The sequence below is a fragment of the Sciurus carolinensis genome, chromosome 2 (genome assembly GCF_902686445.1).
Source record: "Sciurus carolinensis chromosome 2, mSciCar1.2, whole genome shotgun sequence".
Lineage (NCBI taxonomy): Eukaryota > Metazoa > Chordata > Mammalia > Rodentia > Sciuridae > Sciurus > Sciurus carolinensis.
Genome location: NC_062214.1, coordinates 79,777,169 through 79,793,021, shown reverse-complemented (window position 1 = coordinate 79,793,021; position 15,853 = coordinate 79,777,169). Strand labels below are relative to the sequence as shown.

General features: G+C 34.6%; 1 protein-coding gene across 1 annotated transcript in view; it reads left to right on the top strand.

Annotated features, from left to right (window-relative positions):
* Window positions 1-15,853, top strand: part of Scaper (S-phase cyclin A associated protein in the ER) — a 484,560-nt gene that overhangs the window by 143,959 nt on the left and 324,748 nt on the right. Inside the window, 4 exon segments of the mRNA XM_047539576.1 lie at window positions 1,503-1,673; window positions 2,499-2,574; window positions 2,782-2,899; window positions 3,164-3,275. Coding sequence (XP_047395532.1) covers window positions 1,503-1,673; window positions 2,499-2,574; window positions 2,782-2,899; window positions 3,164-3,275 — 477 coding nt within the window.

Here is a 15,853-nt window from a genome sequence, read left to right as displayed (position 1 = left end):
ATTTAGGTGTTTCTATTCTTTGGCTGTTAGCTATAATGACTAATGCTATTTTAAATACTTGCAAACAACTTTTTATGTGAACATATATTTTTATTTCTCCTGGATGTGTATCTAGGTCATATAAACTTTATGTTTAACCTTATGAAGCGCTGTTAGACCATTTTCCAATATGGTTATGTAATTTTACATTCTCATCTTTATTTTCTTCAGCAGTTCTTTCAGTTTTTGTCCCATGTATTTTGAAGCTGTTAAATTCTTAGGACTCTTGTTTTTAAGCTTGGTTAAGTCTTTAGGACTATCGTGTCTTCCTGATGAAGTCCCATTTATTATTATGAAATGATCTTTATTCCTAGTAATATTTTTTGCTCTGAAATCTGTGTTATTAATACTTCAGTATTCTTTTTTCCTCACTATACTTTGACATTATTTTAATTAGATTTTTTTACTTATAACCTGTATCTTTTTAAAAAATATGGTTAGTTGTCAATGGACCTTTATTTTATTTATTTATATTGGTGCTGAGAATTGAACCCAGTGCCTCACACATGCTAGGCAAGCACTCTACCATTGAGCTATAAATGAGCCCTATAATCTGTATCTTTATGTGTAAATTAGGTTTATTGTAGGAAACATATTGTTGGGTCTTGCTTTTTATTCAGTGTGACAATCTGTACCTATTAATTGGGGTATTTAGACTGTTTATGTGTAATATGGTTTTTGATATATTTCATTTAAATCTGTAAACTTATGATTTTTTTGTTTGACCCATGGTCTTTCCCTATTTTGTTTTCTATAATGTCATTTTAATGTCCTTTGTTGGCCTATTTACATAACTCTTTGTTTTGTTATTTGAGTGTTTGCTGTAGGGTCCATACCATATATATCTTTAGCTTCTCATGGTTATTGATTGATCCCTGAATCATATTATTTGTATTTCTTCTAATGTATATTTTTTTCTAAAGGAAGAGTAAGATTTTTTTTTTTTTTTTAATTGTGAGTAGAAACAGAACTCCTACAGGGCGAGAGGGGACATACTAGGGGTTGCCCTCTTCTAATGTATTTTTAAGTTAGGTGTATATATGTTCAGAATATATCATTAACATTACAGCATGTATTGGTTCAGTGTTTCCATTATAGAAGACTGTTTGATACTTAATCTGTAACTGTATTGAATTTTGACATTCAAATGAAATTCATACTTTGTCATTAATAATGCCTATTTATATAACTTTACAGTTTCTCATACACAGCTATCTGATAAAGAAGGTAAGTCATGGATTATTGTTCCATTTTATGGAATAAAAAATATGCTCCTGGTTTTCAGAAACTTCTAAACACACAGCTAGCAAGTGGTTGAGCATATATTTTATTAAGATTTATGATTATAGATCCATTTTTATTATTCAGCGTGTACTGTTGAGTTCATGATTATAATATTAAGAAAGATGTGATTATTTAATTTTCAGTTCAGTGATTCTTTGTGTATATTTTTAACTTTATAGTCCATGGCAGAAGTCCTTGCGAAAAAAGAAGAGCTAGCAGATCGTCTAGAAAAGGCCAATGAAGAAGCCATTGCTAGTGCTATTGCTGAAGAAGAACAGTTAACTAGAGAAATTGAAGCTGAAGAAAATAATGATATTAACATTGAAACTGACAATGACAGTGATTTTTCTGTGAGCTCTTTGAATTTTTAACATTATTATTCAATTATATACAGAAATAAAATTCTTAGGACCAGAAAGACTTAAGAGTTAATCCAGCCCTATTTAAAATTGTTTATTTGAAAATGATCTTCAGTAATAATAATAATTATTCTCATGATGATTTAGACTTACATACTAAACAATAGAAAATTTTTTTAAACATTTGACCATTCCTAAATATTTTCATAGAGGACGTTAAAAGCTGTTACTGTCATTTTACAAATAAAGATATTGAATCTTAAAGAAACTAAAATCTTGGCATTATTCAAATAGTAATTTGTAGAGACTGAAGAAGAATCTAAGGTTTTTACATTTTGTATTCTGCTAATAAGTAGCAAATGATGAACTGCATTGCTGTTACTCAGTGCTTGGGTTATATATATTGAAGAAGGGGATTGTTAAAGAATGAAAGTAACCATTAGTTTTATGTTTCACATATTTTCGTGTAAAATTTAATGCCCAACAAAGACTCTTAAGCTCTGCTAATGTGTTTTGTATATTACGTCAGTGTTGATTTAGTAATAGTATAATGTCAGTATGTTTCTTGTGAAGTTTATTCCTTTTGTCTTTGTTAATGACTAGTAAGTTCTTAAAATGTATAGTCTGTGGTATTTTAATTTGGTAATTATTGTGACTATACAACGTTTGTACCTTTTTTTCTGATTTCAAACTATTAAGTGAAATATATGAACAAAAGTTAGAAAAATTTCATAAATAGTTCACTTTTATGTTTATAAATACTTGTGTTTGAAAATTTGTTTTTCAAGTTTTGTTTTTCTCTCCTTAACATTTTAGGCCAGCATGGGCAGTGGGAGTGTATCTTTCTGTGGTATGTCTATGGACTGGAATGATGTTCTTGCAGATTACGAAGGTATTATCTGTGTGTGCATATGTCTCTGAGTGTATTTGATGTGTAGGTACAATGGGATACAATCAGTTATTTCATTATGTGCAGTTTCTTTGTAAAATAAATAATTTGAGATAGGAATGCTTTAGACTTTTAAAACTTTAAAAAATAATGGTTTTAGAGAACTATGTGGTTAAAAAGTAATAGTGGTTACTCCTTTTTCCTGAACAGCTCGTGAATCTTGGCGCCAAAATACATCCTGGGGGGATATTGTAGAAGAGGAACCTGCTAGACCTCCAGGGCATGGGATTCACATGCACGAAAAACTTTCCTCACCATCTCGTAAAAGGTCTGGCCTTTGAAAATTAATTTGAAATGTTTCACAGGAGAGAAACCAGCCGTTCTTAACTTTTAAAAAGAGTTGCTACATGACCTTTTTTGGCACATTACTTTAGGACAGTTCCAGATCCATTGAAAAGTGATAATAGTTCCCTGAAATGCTAGGCCAAATTGAGTTTTGTATACTTTAAGACCTTTGAAGTCTAAAGAACACTATTTTTGGTCTTATCATTCTAAACATTTGTGTCTCTTGTTCTTTTGTTTACATTAATAGAACAATTGCAGAATCTAAGAAGAAACACGAAGAGAAGCAAATGAAAGCACAGCAGCTAAGGGAAAAGTTGCGTGAAGAAAAAACATTAAAGCTTCAGAAATTATTAGAAAGGGTGAGTTTTTATTTTTAGAAAATTATAATTGTCTTAAATTGGTGGGCATATTTTCAAATAGACTTCTTTTTGGTCTGAGAGCAGCTAAACAAACCATAAAAATAATTACATTCTCTAGGAAATGAAGGCATTTCTCTCTGAATTCTATCGGTTAACTGTTACAAAAAAAAAAAAAAAAAACACAACAATTTGTCTTACTTACACTGAATTTGTCTTTCCTAAACTATCTCATAAATTGATATTTTGCAGGGTTGGCATGGATTTGTGAAGCTAAACTTTGTCTCTTGCCATTTTCATTGCAAGGTGTCCTTGGGTAGGCTGGTCCAAAGTGTATAATGATGTCGTAGGACAGTTTTGGGGCTAAGATTAATTTTAATGTATGCCTGCCTGTGGCCAGGCCTGTTCCTTGCTTTTAGCTTTACTTTTTACTATTATGAAAGTGCCTGTGGACAGCCTCAATCATAGGAGAGCAGGCTGCTACCCTGGCCCCCAGTTGTTGCTGTGTGTACATATGCTACTGGTGCTATAGGTAGAGTGCATATGGTCCATCCTGCTGTATATGTGCATGCAGCCAAACACTGGAGCTGTGCACTCAATAGCTCTGCCTAGGCCCCTCCCACCACCTACCCCAACCTTCAACTACTCAGGTATGTTCACTGCTTAACAGAACTACTATTGAGAATCTCAGTAGCCTTTGGAGGTACTGCAAATCCCTTGCACTTTTTGCAACTGAGAAACAATTACTGAGCTCATTAATACCAGCCTTTGAACTGCCATGCTAGCTCACACTTCTGGACTCAGAGGTGCTATACACTTCTGTGCAAGGTGTTCCATGTGCCACTAGGCCTGGTGTAGCAAAACACTCCCCTGTTTGCCTTCCCACTTCTGTCAGTGACCCCATAATCCCCTCCCCTAGCTCATGGTTTATTCTTACCAAAACCAGTCCATAAACTCTGCACAAGACTGCTTCTTCAGATGCACAGTTAGCAATGCAGGGATATAAAGAACATGAAAAAAGCAAGAACAAAAGAACACAATATATTTCCAGTAACAGACTTAAATACATGAAGATCCACAAATTTTCTGATAAATAATTCAAAATAATCATTCTGTGGAAGTTTGGCAAGCTACAAGAGAATACAAATAATTTTAAAAATCAGGAAAACAATACAAGAACAAAAGAAGTTCAAGAAAGAAGGCATAAAAATAGAAACAAATTCTAGGGGCTGGGGCTCTAGCTTAGTAGCAGACCACTTGCTTCACATGTGTGAGGCATTGGGTTTGATCCTCAGCACCACATAAAAGTAAACAAACAAAGACACACTGTCCATCTACAACTAAAAAAAAAATAAAAATAACAAAAAAATTCTGAATCTCAGAAATTCAGTGACTGAATTAAGAAATACAATAGAGAGCTTCAACAGCAGACTTGAAGCACAAGAAAAAATCAAAGAATTCAAAGATCATTTGAAAGATAAGTAAGAGGAGGGGAAAAAAAGAAAGAATAAAGAAAAGCTGTTGGATTTATATGAAACCATCATCAAACCAATATATGAATCATAGGAATTAAGAAGGAGAGAAAGATAATTAAAGACTTCTAGATGTCCACAGATCCCCAAGTAAGTTAAAAATAAGTCTATACCAAGCTGGGTACAGTGGCACACACCTATAATCCCAGCTATGCAGGAGACTAAAGCAGGAGGATTGCAAGTTTGATATTAGCCTTGGTGACTTAGTGAGACTTTGTTCCAAAATAAAAAATAAAAAGGGGTGCTGGGGTTGTGGCTGAATAGACATATACGGAATTTTCCACTCAAAAGTAGCCGAGTACTCATTCTTTTCAAGCACACATGGAATATTCTCCAGGATTGATCACATGTTCCATCACAAAACAAGTCTTTAGTGATTTAAGAAGATTATAACAAGTATATTCATAGACCACATGGAATCAACTTAGAAATCAGTGACAAAAAGAAAAATTAATGAAAACGTGGAAACTAAATATCACACTGTTGAGCAACTAGTAAAAAAGGAAATCATTAGTGAACTTAAGTAATACTTTGAAGCAAATGAAAAAACCAATACTGATATTGTATTTGTAGATGCAGTAAAAAGTAAGGACTAAGAGGAACATTTATGGAGATGAATACCTATATTGTATTTGTAGATGCAGTAAAAGTAAGGACTAAGAGGAACATTTATGGAGATGAATACCTGTATTAAAAAAGTAGCTAGGTCTTAAAAAAGTAAACTCATTTCCCAACTAAAGGAACTAGAAAAAAGAAGGATAAACTAACAAAATTAGTAAATGGCTGGAAAAGTAGAGTGGAATAAATGAAATGTAGAAAAAAAATTGAAAAAAAAACCTGAGTCGTTGTTTTTGAAAGATAATAGAGAAAAATTGAAAACAGTAAATGAAACTGAGATTTCATTGTAATGCTCATTAGAGCATTATAGGTATACATAGTAGTTAGATTCATTTTGAGAAAATCATTCATGCATAGAATTTGATTTCATTTCCCTTTCCCCTCTTCACCTCCCTTCCCCTGTTCTCCTTCCTCTACTCTATTGATCTTCCCTTCACTTATTTATTTTAATTTCTACTTATACATAAAGGTGAAAATTCCTGTGGCATATTTATATATGCACATAATGTGGTTTTGTTAAATTCATTCCTCATTTCCCCTTTCTTGGCCCTCCTCCCTCCCTCTTAATCTTCTCCTTCTGCTCTACTGATCTTCCCTGTATCTTTATGATATTTGATCCACCTCTCCTCCTCCTTTCCCTTATTTTGCTCTGGCTTCCACATATGAGAGAAAACATTCAACCCTGGATTTTTCGAGACTAACTTTTTTCAGTTCTCCATTTTCATCCATTTACCAGCAAATACCATTATTTCATTCTTTTTAACTGAATAAAACTCCATTATGTATATATACCACATTTTCTTAATCCATTCATCTATTGATGGGCATCTGGACTGATTCCATAATTTGGTATTGTGAAATGTGCTGCTTTAAATATTGAGGTGGCTGTATTGCTGTAGTATGCCGATTTGAGTTCTTTTGGATAAACACTAAAGAGTGAGACAGCTGGATCATATGGATCATATGGTGGCTCCATTCCTACTTTTTTATTACTGCTTTCCAGGGTGGTTGTACTAAATCTTCAGTTCAACCAACAATGTACCTTTCCCTCACATTTATTATTATTTGTGTTCTTGATAATTGTCATTTTGACTGGAGTGAGATGAAGTCTTAGTGTAGTTTTGATTTGAATTTCCCTGTGAGGATGTTGAACATATTTTTGTGACCCTCTTGGCCATTTGTATTTCTTTTCAGAAGGTTCTGTTTAGCTCTTTGCCCACTTATTGACTGGGTTATTGGTTTTTTTGGTGTTGAGCTTTTTTAGTTCTTTTTATATTTTGGACATTAATTTATATTTCTCCTCATCAGAGGAGAAGCTGGCAAAGAGTTTCTTCCATTTTGTAGGCTTTTTCTTCATGTTATTAACCATTTCCTTTGCTGTACAACTGTTTTTTTTTAATAGTAACATGTTTTATTTATTTATTTTTTTAAATTTATTTTTATTGTAAACAAATGGGATACATGTTGTTTCTGTTTGTACATGGAGTAACAGCATACCATTTGTGTAATCATACATTTACATAGGGTAATGATGTTTGATTCATTCCGTTATTTTTTCCTCCCCCACCACCCCTCCCAACCTCTTTTCCCTCTATACAGTCCCTCCTTCCTCCATTCTTGCCCCCTCATCCCCCATTATGTGTCATCATCCACTTATCAGTGAGATCATTCGTCTTTTGGATTTTTGAGATTGGCTTATCTCACTTAGCATGATATCCTCCACTTTCATCCATTTGCCTGCAAATGCCATAATTTTATAATTCTTTGTAGCTGAGTAATATTCCATTATGTATGTGTGTATATATATATATATATATATATATATATATATATATATATACCACAGTTTCTTTATCCATTCATCAATTGAAGGACATCTAGGTTGGTTCCATAGTCTGGTTATTGTGAATTGAGCAGTTATGAACATTGATGTGGCTGTATCTCTGTAGTATGCTGATTTTAAGTCCTTTGGGTATAGGCCAAGGAGTGGGATAGCTGGGTCAAATGGTGGGTCCTTTCCAAGCTTTCTGAGGAGTCTCCATACTGCTTTCCAGAGTGGCTGCACTAATTTGCAACCCCACCAGCAGTGTATGAGTGTACCTTTTTCCCCACATCCTCTCCAACACCTATTGTTGCTTGTATTCTTGATAATCGCCATTCTAATTGGGGTGAGATGGAATCTTAGTGTAGTTTTGATTTGCATTTCTCTTATTACTAGAGATGTTGAACATTTTTTCATATGTTTGTTGATTGCTTGTACATCTTCTTCTGTGAAGCGTCTGTTCATATCCTTAGCCCATTTGTTGATTGGGTTATTTGCATTCTTGGTGTAGAGTTTTTTGAGTTCTTTATAGATTCTGGAAATTAGTGCTCTATCTGAAGTATGTGTGGCAAAGATATTCTCCCACTCTGTAGGCTCTCTCTTCACATTGCTGATAGTTTCCTTTGCTGAGAGAAAGCTATTTAATTTGAATCTATCCCAGTTATTGATTCTTGCTTTTATTTCTTGTGCTATGGGAGTCCTGTTAAGGAAGTCTGATCCTAAGCCAACAAGTTGAAGATTTGGACCTACTTTTTCTTCTATAAGATGCAGGGTCTCTTGTCTGATTCCGAGGTCCTTGATCCATTTTGAGTTGAGTTTTGTGCAGGGTGAGAGATAGGGGTTTAGTTTCATTCTGTTGCATATGGATTTCCAGTTTTCTCAGCACCATTTGTTGAACAGACTGTCTTTTCTCCATTGCATGCTTTTGGCACCTTTGTCTAGTATGAGAAAATTGTATTTATTTGGGTTTGTGTCCGTGTCCTCTATTCTGTACCATTGATCTACCTCTCTATTTTGGTGTCAATACCATGCTGTTTTTGTTACTATTGCTTTGTAGTATAGTTGAAGTTCTGGTATTGTGATACCCCGTTTCATTCTTCCTGCTAAGGATTGCTTTAGCTATTCTGGGTTTCTTATTCTTCCAGATGAATTTCACGGTTGCTTGCTCTGTTTCTGTAAGGTACATCATTGGGATTTTAATTGGAATTGCATTGAATCTGTATAGCACTTTTGGTAGTATGGCCATTTTGACAGTATTAATTCTGCCTATCTAAGAACATGGGAGATCTTTCCATCTTCTAAGGTCTTCCTCAATTTCTTTCTTCATTGTTTTGTAGTTTTCATTGTAGAGCTCTTTTACCTCTTTGGATAGATTGATTCCCAAGTATTTTATTTTTTTTGAGGCTCTTGCAAATGGAGTTGTTTTCCTCATTTCCCTTTCAGCTGTTTCGTCGCATGCATATAAAAATGCTTTAGATTTATGCGTGTTGATTTTATAGCCTGCTATTTTGCTGAATTCATTGATGAGGTCTAGAAGTTTTCTGGAGGAGGTTTTTGGATCCTCTAAATATAGAATCATGTCATCAGCAAACAGTGACAGCTTAAGTTCCTCTTTTCCTATTCATATCCCTTTAATTTCTTTGGTCTGCCTAATTGCTCTGGCTAGAGTTTCGAGGACATTGTTGAATAGAAGTGGTGAAAGAGGACATCCCTGTCTTGTTCATGTTTTTAAAGGTAATGGTTTCAGTTTTTCTCCATTAAGAATGATGTTGGCCATGGGCTTAGCATAAATAGCCTTTACAATGTTCAGGTATGTTTCTACTATCCCTATTTTTTCTAGTGTTTTGAGCATGAAGTGGTGTTGTATTTTGTCCAATGCTTTTTCTGCGTCAATTGAAATAATCATGTGATTCTTATCCTTAAGTCTATTGACTGTATAAATGTTTTTAAATTTGATTGCATACCACTTACTGAGTCTTGGCTTTATTTCTTGAGTTTCAGGGATCTTGTTAAGGAAGAAGTTGGTGCTAGCACCAATATGATGGAGTGTTGACCCTGTGTTTTCTTCAAGCAGTTGTAAGGTTTCTGGTCTAATTCCTAAGTCTTTGATACATTTTAATTTGACTTTTGTGCAGGATGATAGATAGGGATCTAATTTCATTCTTCTATATATGGATATATACTTTCCCAGCATCATTTGTTAAAAATACTTTTCTCCAGCATATTTTTTTGGCACCTTTGTCAAGTATCAGATGACTATAAGTGTGTGGATTTGTCTCTGTGTCTTCTATTCCATCATCCTTCATGTCAGTTTTGATAATGATACTATGATATTTTTGTTACTGTGACTGTAGTATAATTTGAGGTCAGATAGTGTGTTGATTTCTGTATGATTGTATTTGCTCAGTATTGCTTTGGCTATTCTGGGGCAATAACAGGGACAAAAAGCAAGGTATGAATGAAGAAGCAAATGTAAGATCAAAACAACTCAGACCCTCATATAATTATACCCCATCTAAGGTAAATCAAGGTTAAATAATAAGTGCTGAAGAAAGCAGTTTATCAGAAACTAAAAATATATAAATATCTATATATATTTTAAATATTTATGTATGTATGTATGTATGTACATATGTATGTATGTGTGGTGCTGAGGATCAAACCCAGAACCTCATAAGTGCTAGGCAAGCACTCTACCACTGAGCTACAACCCTAGCCTTTAATCTCTAGATATTTTTGAACTTATCTGCACAGTGAGAACTGCCCCTCACCACACACACATATACATACACACACAAAATCTTACTTAAGGGGAAAAAGTTAAAACAATATAATACAATTAAATGATGTGTGAGAAAAATTTTTAAAAAGTTGAAATTTTAAAAATGTATGAATAACTAAATAAAAGGGAATTCAGTGGGAAAAAGAAAATAAAGGAAAAAAAGAAAAATCTTCATGAGAAAGAAAGGACTTGTTTTCACTGTGGTGGTCAAAACTGTTGGCAGGGATTGATTTTCATGCTTTTTTTTTAATTTTATTGTAAACAAATGGGATACATGTTGTTTCTCTGTACATGGCGTAAAGGCATACCATTTGTGTAATCATAAATTTATATAGGGTAATGCTGTTTGATTCATTTTGTTATTTTTTCCCTCCCCCCCACCCTCCCACCCCTCTTTTCCCTCTATACAGTCCTTCCTTCCTCCATTCTTGCCCCCCTCCCTAACCCTAACTCTAACCCTAACACTAACCCCTCCCACCCTCCATTATGTATCATCATCCACTTATTAGCGATATCATTCGTCCTTTGTTTTTTTGAGATTGGCTTATCTCACTTGGCATGATATTCTCCAATTTTATCCATTTGCCTGCAAATGCCATAATTTTATCATTCTTTATGGCTGAGTAATATTCCATTGTATATATATACCACAGTTTCTTTATCAGTTCATCAATTGAAGGACATCTAGGTTGGTTCCACAATCTGGCTATTGTGAACTGAGCAGCTATGAACATTGATGTGGCTGTATCTCTGTAATATGCTGATTTTAAGTCCTTTGGGTATAGGCCAAGGAGTGGGATAGCTGCGTCAAATGGTGGTTCCATTCGAAGTTTTCTAAGGAGTCTCCACACTGCTTTCCAGAGTGGCTGCAGTAATTTGCAGCCCCACCAGCAGTGTATGAGTGTACCTTTTTCCCCACATCCTCGCCAACACCTGTTGTTGCTTGTATTCTTGATAATCGCCATTCTAATTGGGGTGAGATGGAATCTTAGGGTGGTTTTGATTTGGATTTCTCTTATTACTAGAGATGTCGAACATTTTTCCAAATGCTTGTTGATTGCTTGTACATCTTCTGTGAAGTGTCTATTCATTTCCTTAGCCCATTTGTCGATTGGATTATTTGCATTCTTGGTGTAGAGTTTTTTGAGTTCTTTATAGATTCTGGAAATTAGTGCTCTATCTGAAGTATGATTGGCAAAGATTTTCTCCCACTCTGTAGGCTCTTTCTTTGCATTGCTGATAGTTTCCTTTGCTGAGAGAAAGCTTTGTAGTTTGAATCTATCCCAGTTATTGGTTCTTGCTTTTATTTCTTGTGCTATGGGAGTCCTGTTGAGGAAGTCTGGTCCTAAGCCGACATGTTGAAGCTCTGGACCTACTTTTTCTTCTATAAGATGCACCATCTCTGGACTGATTCCGAGGTCCTTAATCCATTTTGAGTTTAGTTTCGTGCATGGTGAGAGATATGGGTTTAGTTTCATTCTGTTGCATATGGATTTCCAATTCTCCCAGCACCATTTGTTGAAGAGGCTATCTTTTCTCCATTGCATATTTTTGGCCCCTTTGTCTAGTATTAGAAAATTGTTTTTATTTGGGTTTGTGTCTGTGTCCTCTATTTTGTACCATTGATCCACCTTTCTATTTTGGTGCCAATACCATGACGTTTTTGTTACTATTGCTTTGTAGTAGAGTTGAAGATCTGGTATTGCGATACCCCCTGCTTCACTCTTTCTAATGAGGATTGCTTTAGATATTCTGGGTTTTTTATTCTTCCAGATGAATTTCATAATTTCTTGCTCTATTTCTGTAAGGTACATCATTGGGAATTTAATTGGAATTACATTGAATTTGTATAGCACTTTAGGTAGTATGGCCATTTTGACAATATTAATTCTGCCTATCCATGAAAATGGGAGATCTTTCCATCTCCTAAGGTTTTCTTTAATTTCTTTCTTTAGTGTTCTGTAGTTCTCACTGTAGAGGTCTTTCACCTCTTTTATGAGATTGATTCCCAAGTATTTTATTTTTTTTCGATGCTATTGTGAATGGGGTAGTTTTTCTAAATTCTCTTTCTGAAGATTCATCACTTATGTATAAAAAGGCCTTAGATTTATGTGCATTGATCTTATATCCTGCTACTTTACTGAATTCACTTATGAGATCTAAAAGTTTTCTGGTGGAATTTCCTGGTTCCTCTAAGTATATAATCATATCATCAACAAACAGGGATAGTTTGAGTTCTTCTTTTCCTATTCGTATCCCTTTCATTTCTTTGGTCTGTCTAATTGCTCTGGCTAGAGTTTCAAGGACGATATTGAAAAGAAGTGGTGAAAGAGGGCATCCCTGCCTTGTTCCAGTTTTTAGGGGGAATGCTTTCAGTTTTTCACCATTTAGAATGATATTAGCCATGGGCTTAGCGTAGATGGCCTTTACAATGTTAAGGAATGTTCCCACTATCCCTATTTTTTCTAGTGTTTTGAGCATGAAGGGGTGCTGTATTTTATCAAATGCTTTTTCTGCATGTATCGAAATAATCATGTGATTCTTGACTTTAAGTCTATTGATATGGTGAATTACATTTATTGATTTCCTGATGTTGAACCAACCTTGCATCCCTGGGATGAAACCCACTTGATCATGGTGCACTATCTTTTTAATATGTTTTTGTATGCAATTTGCTAAATTTTTGTTTAGAATTTTTGCGTCAATGTTCATTAAGGATATTGGTCTGAAATTTTCTTTCCTCGATGTGCCTCTGTCTGGTTTAGGTATCAGGGTGATATTGGCTTCACAGAATGAGTTTGGGAGGGTTCCCTCCTCTTCTATTTTATGGAATACTTTGAGAAGTATTGGAATGAGCTCTTCTTTAAAGGTTTTGTAGAACTCGGCTGAAAACCCATCTGGTCCTGGACTTTTCTTTGTTGGTAGGCTTTTGATGACCTCTTCTATTTCATTACTTGAAATTGGTCTATTTAAATTGTGTATGTATTCCTTGTTCAGTTTAGGCAATTCATATGTCTCTAGAAATCTATTGATGTCTTCGAAATTTTCTATTTTGTTGGAGTATAGATTTTCAAAATAGCTTCTAATTATGTTTTGTATTTCAGTCATGTCTCTTGTGATATTTCCTTGTTCATTCCGAATTTTAGTGATTTGGGTTTTCTCTTGTCTTCTCTTTGTTAGTGTGACTAAAGGTTTATTTTTGTTCATTTTTTCGAAGAACCAACTATTTATTTTTTCAATTTTTTGTATTGTTTCTTTTGTTTTAATTTTGTTGATTTCAGCTCTGAGTTTATCTATTTCCTGTCTTCTACTATTTTTGGTGTTGGTCTGTTCTTCTTTTTCTAGGGCTTTGAGCTGTAGTGTTAGGTTGTTTATTTTTTGATTTTTACTTCTTTTATTGAATGTGCTCCATTAAATAAATTTTCCTCTAAGTACTGCTTTCATAGTGTCCCAGAGATTTTGATATGATGTTTCTTTGTTCTCATTTACCTCTAAGAATTTTTAATTTCCTTTCTAATATCTTCTGTTATCCATTCATCATATAATAGCATATTGTTTAATCTCCAGGTGTTGGAGTAGTTTCTGTTTTTTACTCTTTCATTTATTTCTAACTTCAATCCATTATGATCTGATAGAATACAAGGTAGTGTCTCTATCTTCTTGTATTTGCTAACATTAGCTTTGTGGCATAATATATGGTCTATTTTAGAGCAGGATCCATGTGCTGCTGAGAAGAAAGTTTATTCGGTCTTCGTTGGATGGTATATTCTATAAATGTCTGTTAAGTCTAAATTATTGATTGTGTTATTGAGATCTATGGTTTCTTTGTTCAATTTTTGTTTGGAAGATCTGTCCAGTTGTGAGAGAGGCGTGTTAAAAATCACCTAGTATTAATGTGTTATGGTCTATTTGGTTTCTAAAATTGATAAGGATTTGTTTAACATACATGGATGAGCCACCGTTTGGGGCATAGATGTTCATGATTGTTATATCTTGCTGATTTATGCTTCCCTTAATTAGTATGAAATGTCCTTCTTTATCCCTTGTGACTAACTTTGGCTTGAAGTCCACATTATCTGAAATGAGGATGGATATTCCAGCTTTTTTGCTGAGTCCATGTGCATGGTATGTTTTTCCCTATCCTTTCACCTTTAGTCGATGGATATCTCTTTCTATGAGGGGAGTCTCTTGCAGGCAACATATTGTTGGATCTTTCTTTTTAATCCAATCTGCCAGTGTATGTCTTTTGATTGATGAATTCAGGCCATTAGCATTCAGGGTTATTATTGAGATATGATTTGTATTCCCGGTCATTTGGTTCATTTTTTAAATTTTATTTACTTATTTATTTTTTTGACACAACTTGGTTCCTCCTTTATTTGACAGTTCCTTTAGGATAATTCCTCCCTTTGCTGATTTGCTTCTTTGTGTTTTATCTCTTCCTCATGGAATATTTTGCTGAGAATGTTCTGTAATGCTGGCTTTCTTTTTGTAAATTCTTTTAGCTTTTGTTTATCATGGAATGATTTTATTTCATCATCAAATTTGAAGGTAAATTTTGCTGGGTATAAGATTCCTGGTTGGCATCCATTTTCTTTCAGGGCTTGAAAAATGTTGTTCTAGACCCTTCTAGGTTTTAGGGTCTGGATTGAAAAATCTGCTGATATCCGTATTGGTTTCCCCCTGAATGTAATTTGGTTCTTTTGTCTCACAGCCTTTAAAATTCTGTCTTCATTTTGTATGTTAGGTATTTTCATTATAATGTGCCTTGGTGTGGGTCTGTTGTAATTTTGTGTATTTGGAGTTCTATAAGCCTCTTGAACTTGATTTTCCATTTCATTCTTCAGATTTGGGAAATTTTCTGATATTATTTCATCAGATTGTTCATTCCTTTGGTTTGTTTCTCTAAGCCTTCCTCAATCCCAATAATTCTCAAATTTGGTCTTTTCATGATATCCCATAGTTCTTGGAGATTGTGTTCATGATTCCTTACCATCTTCTCTATTTGTTCAGCTTTGTTTTCAAGGTTAAATATTTTGTCTTCAATATCTGAGGTTCTGTCTTCCAGGTGTTCTATCCTATTGGTTATGCTTTCTATGGAGTTCTTAATTTGGTTTATTGTTTCCTTCATTTCAAGGATTTCTGTTTGGTTGTTTTTCAATATCTCTAACTCTTTATTGAAATGATCTTTTGCTTCCTGTATTTGCTCTTTTAACTGTCGATTGGTGCTATCATTCAATGCCTGCATTTGCTCTTTCATCTCATCATTCAATGCCTGCATTTGCTCTTTCATCTCATCGTTTTCTTCCCTGATCATTTTAATTATGTACATTCTGAACTCCCTGTCTGTCATTTCTTCTGCCATGCTGTCGTTGGATTTTATTGATGTAACATCTAGATTTGTTTGGGGCATTTTCTTCCCTTGTTTTCTCATATTGTTCAGGAATCAGTGGGTCATTAAGATATTGCAGATTTCCTCTATTGACTTATAATGTCCCTGAAGATTGCTAGTATATCCCTTCTTATTCTTCTGTATCATGAAGTCTTGGAGGAAGTTGATAATGCGGTGCTCCACAAGGAAGCTGCCTCTGTAGGGATGGTGACCCTCAGGTGGGTATATTCCCTGATAGTGGGCAGAGATGCCTCCACTTGTTGACCAATGGTCATCCAAAGGGGAACTAGGCTGCAGGCTGAGGCAAGGCCTGTTTGTGCCTATGTTTCTGGTTTTACCGTCCTTGTGGGAAAACCTCTCCTGGCTGGGAAGACTCACCCAGTGGGGAGGTCTCACTGTTCAGTTCCCCTCCTAGAGGTTCCCCTCAATCTACAA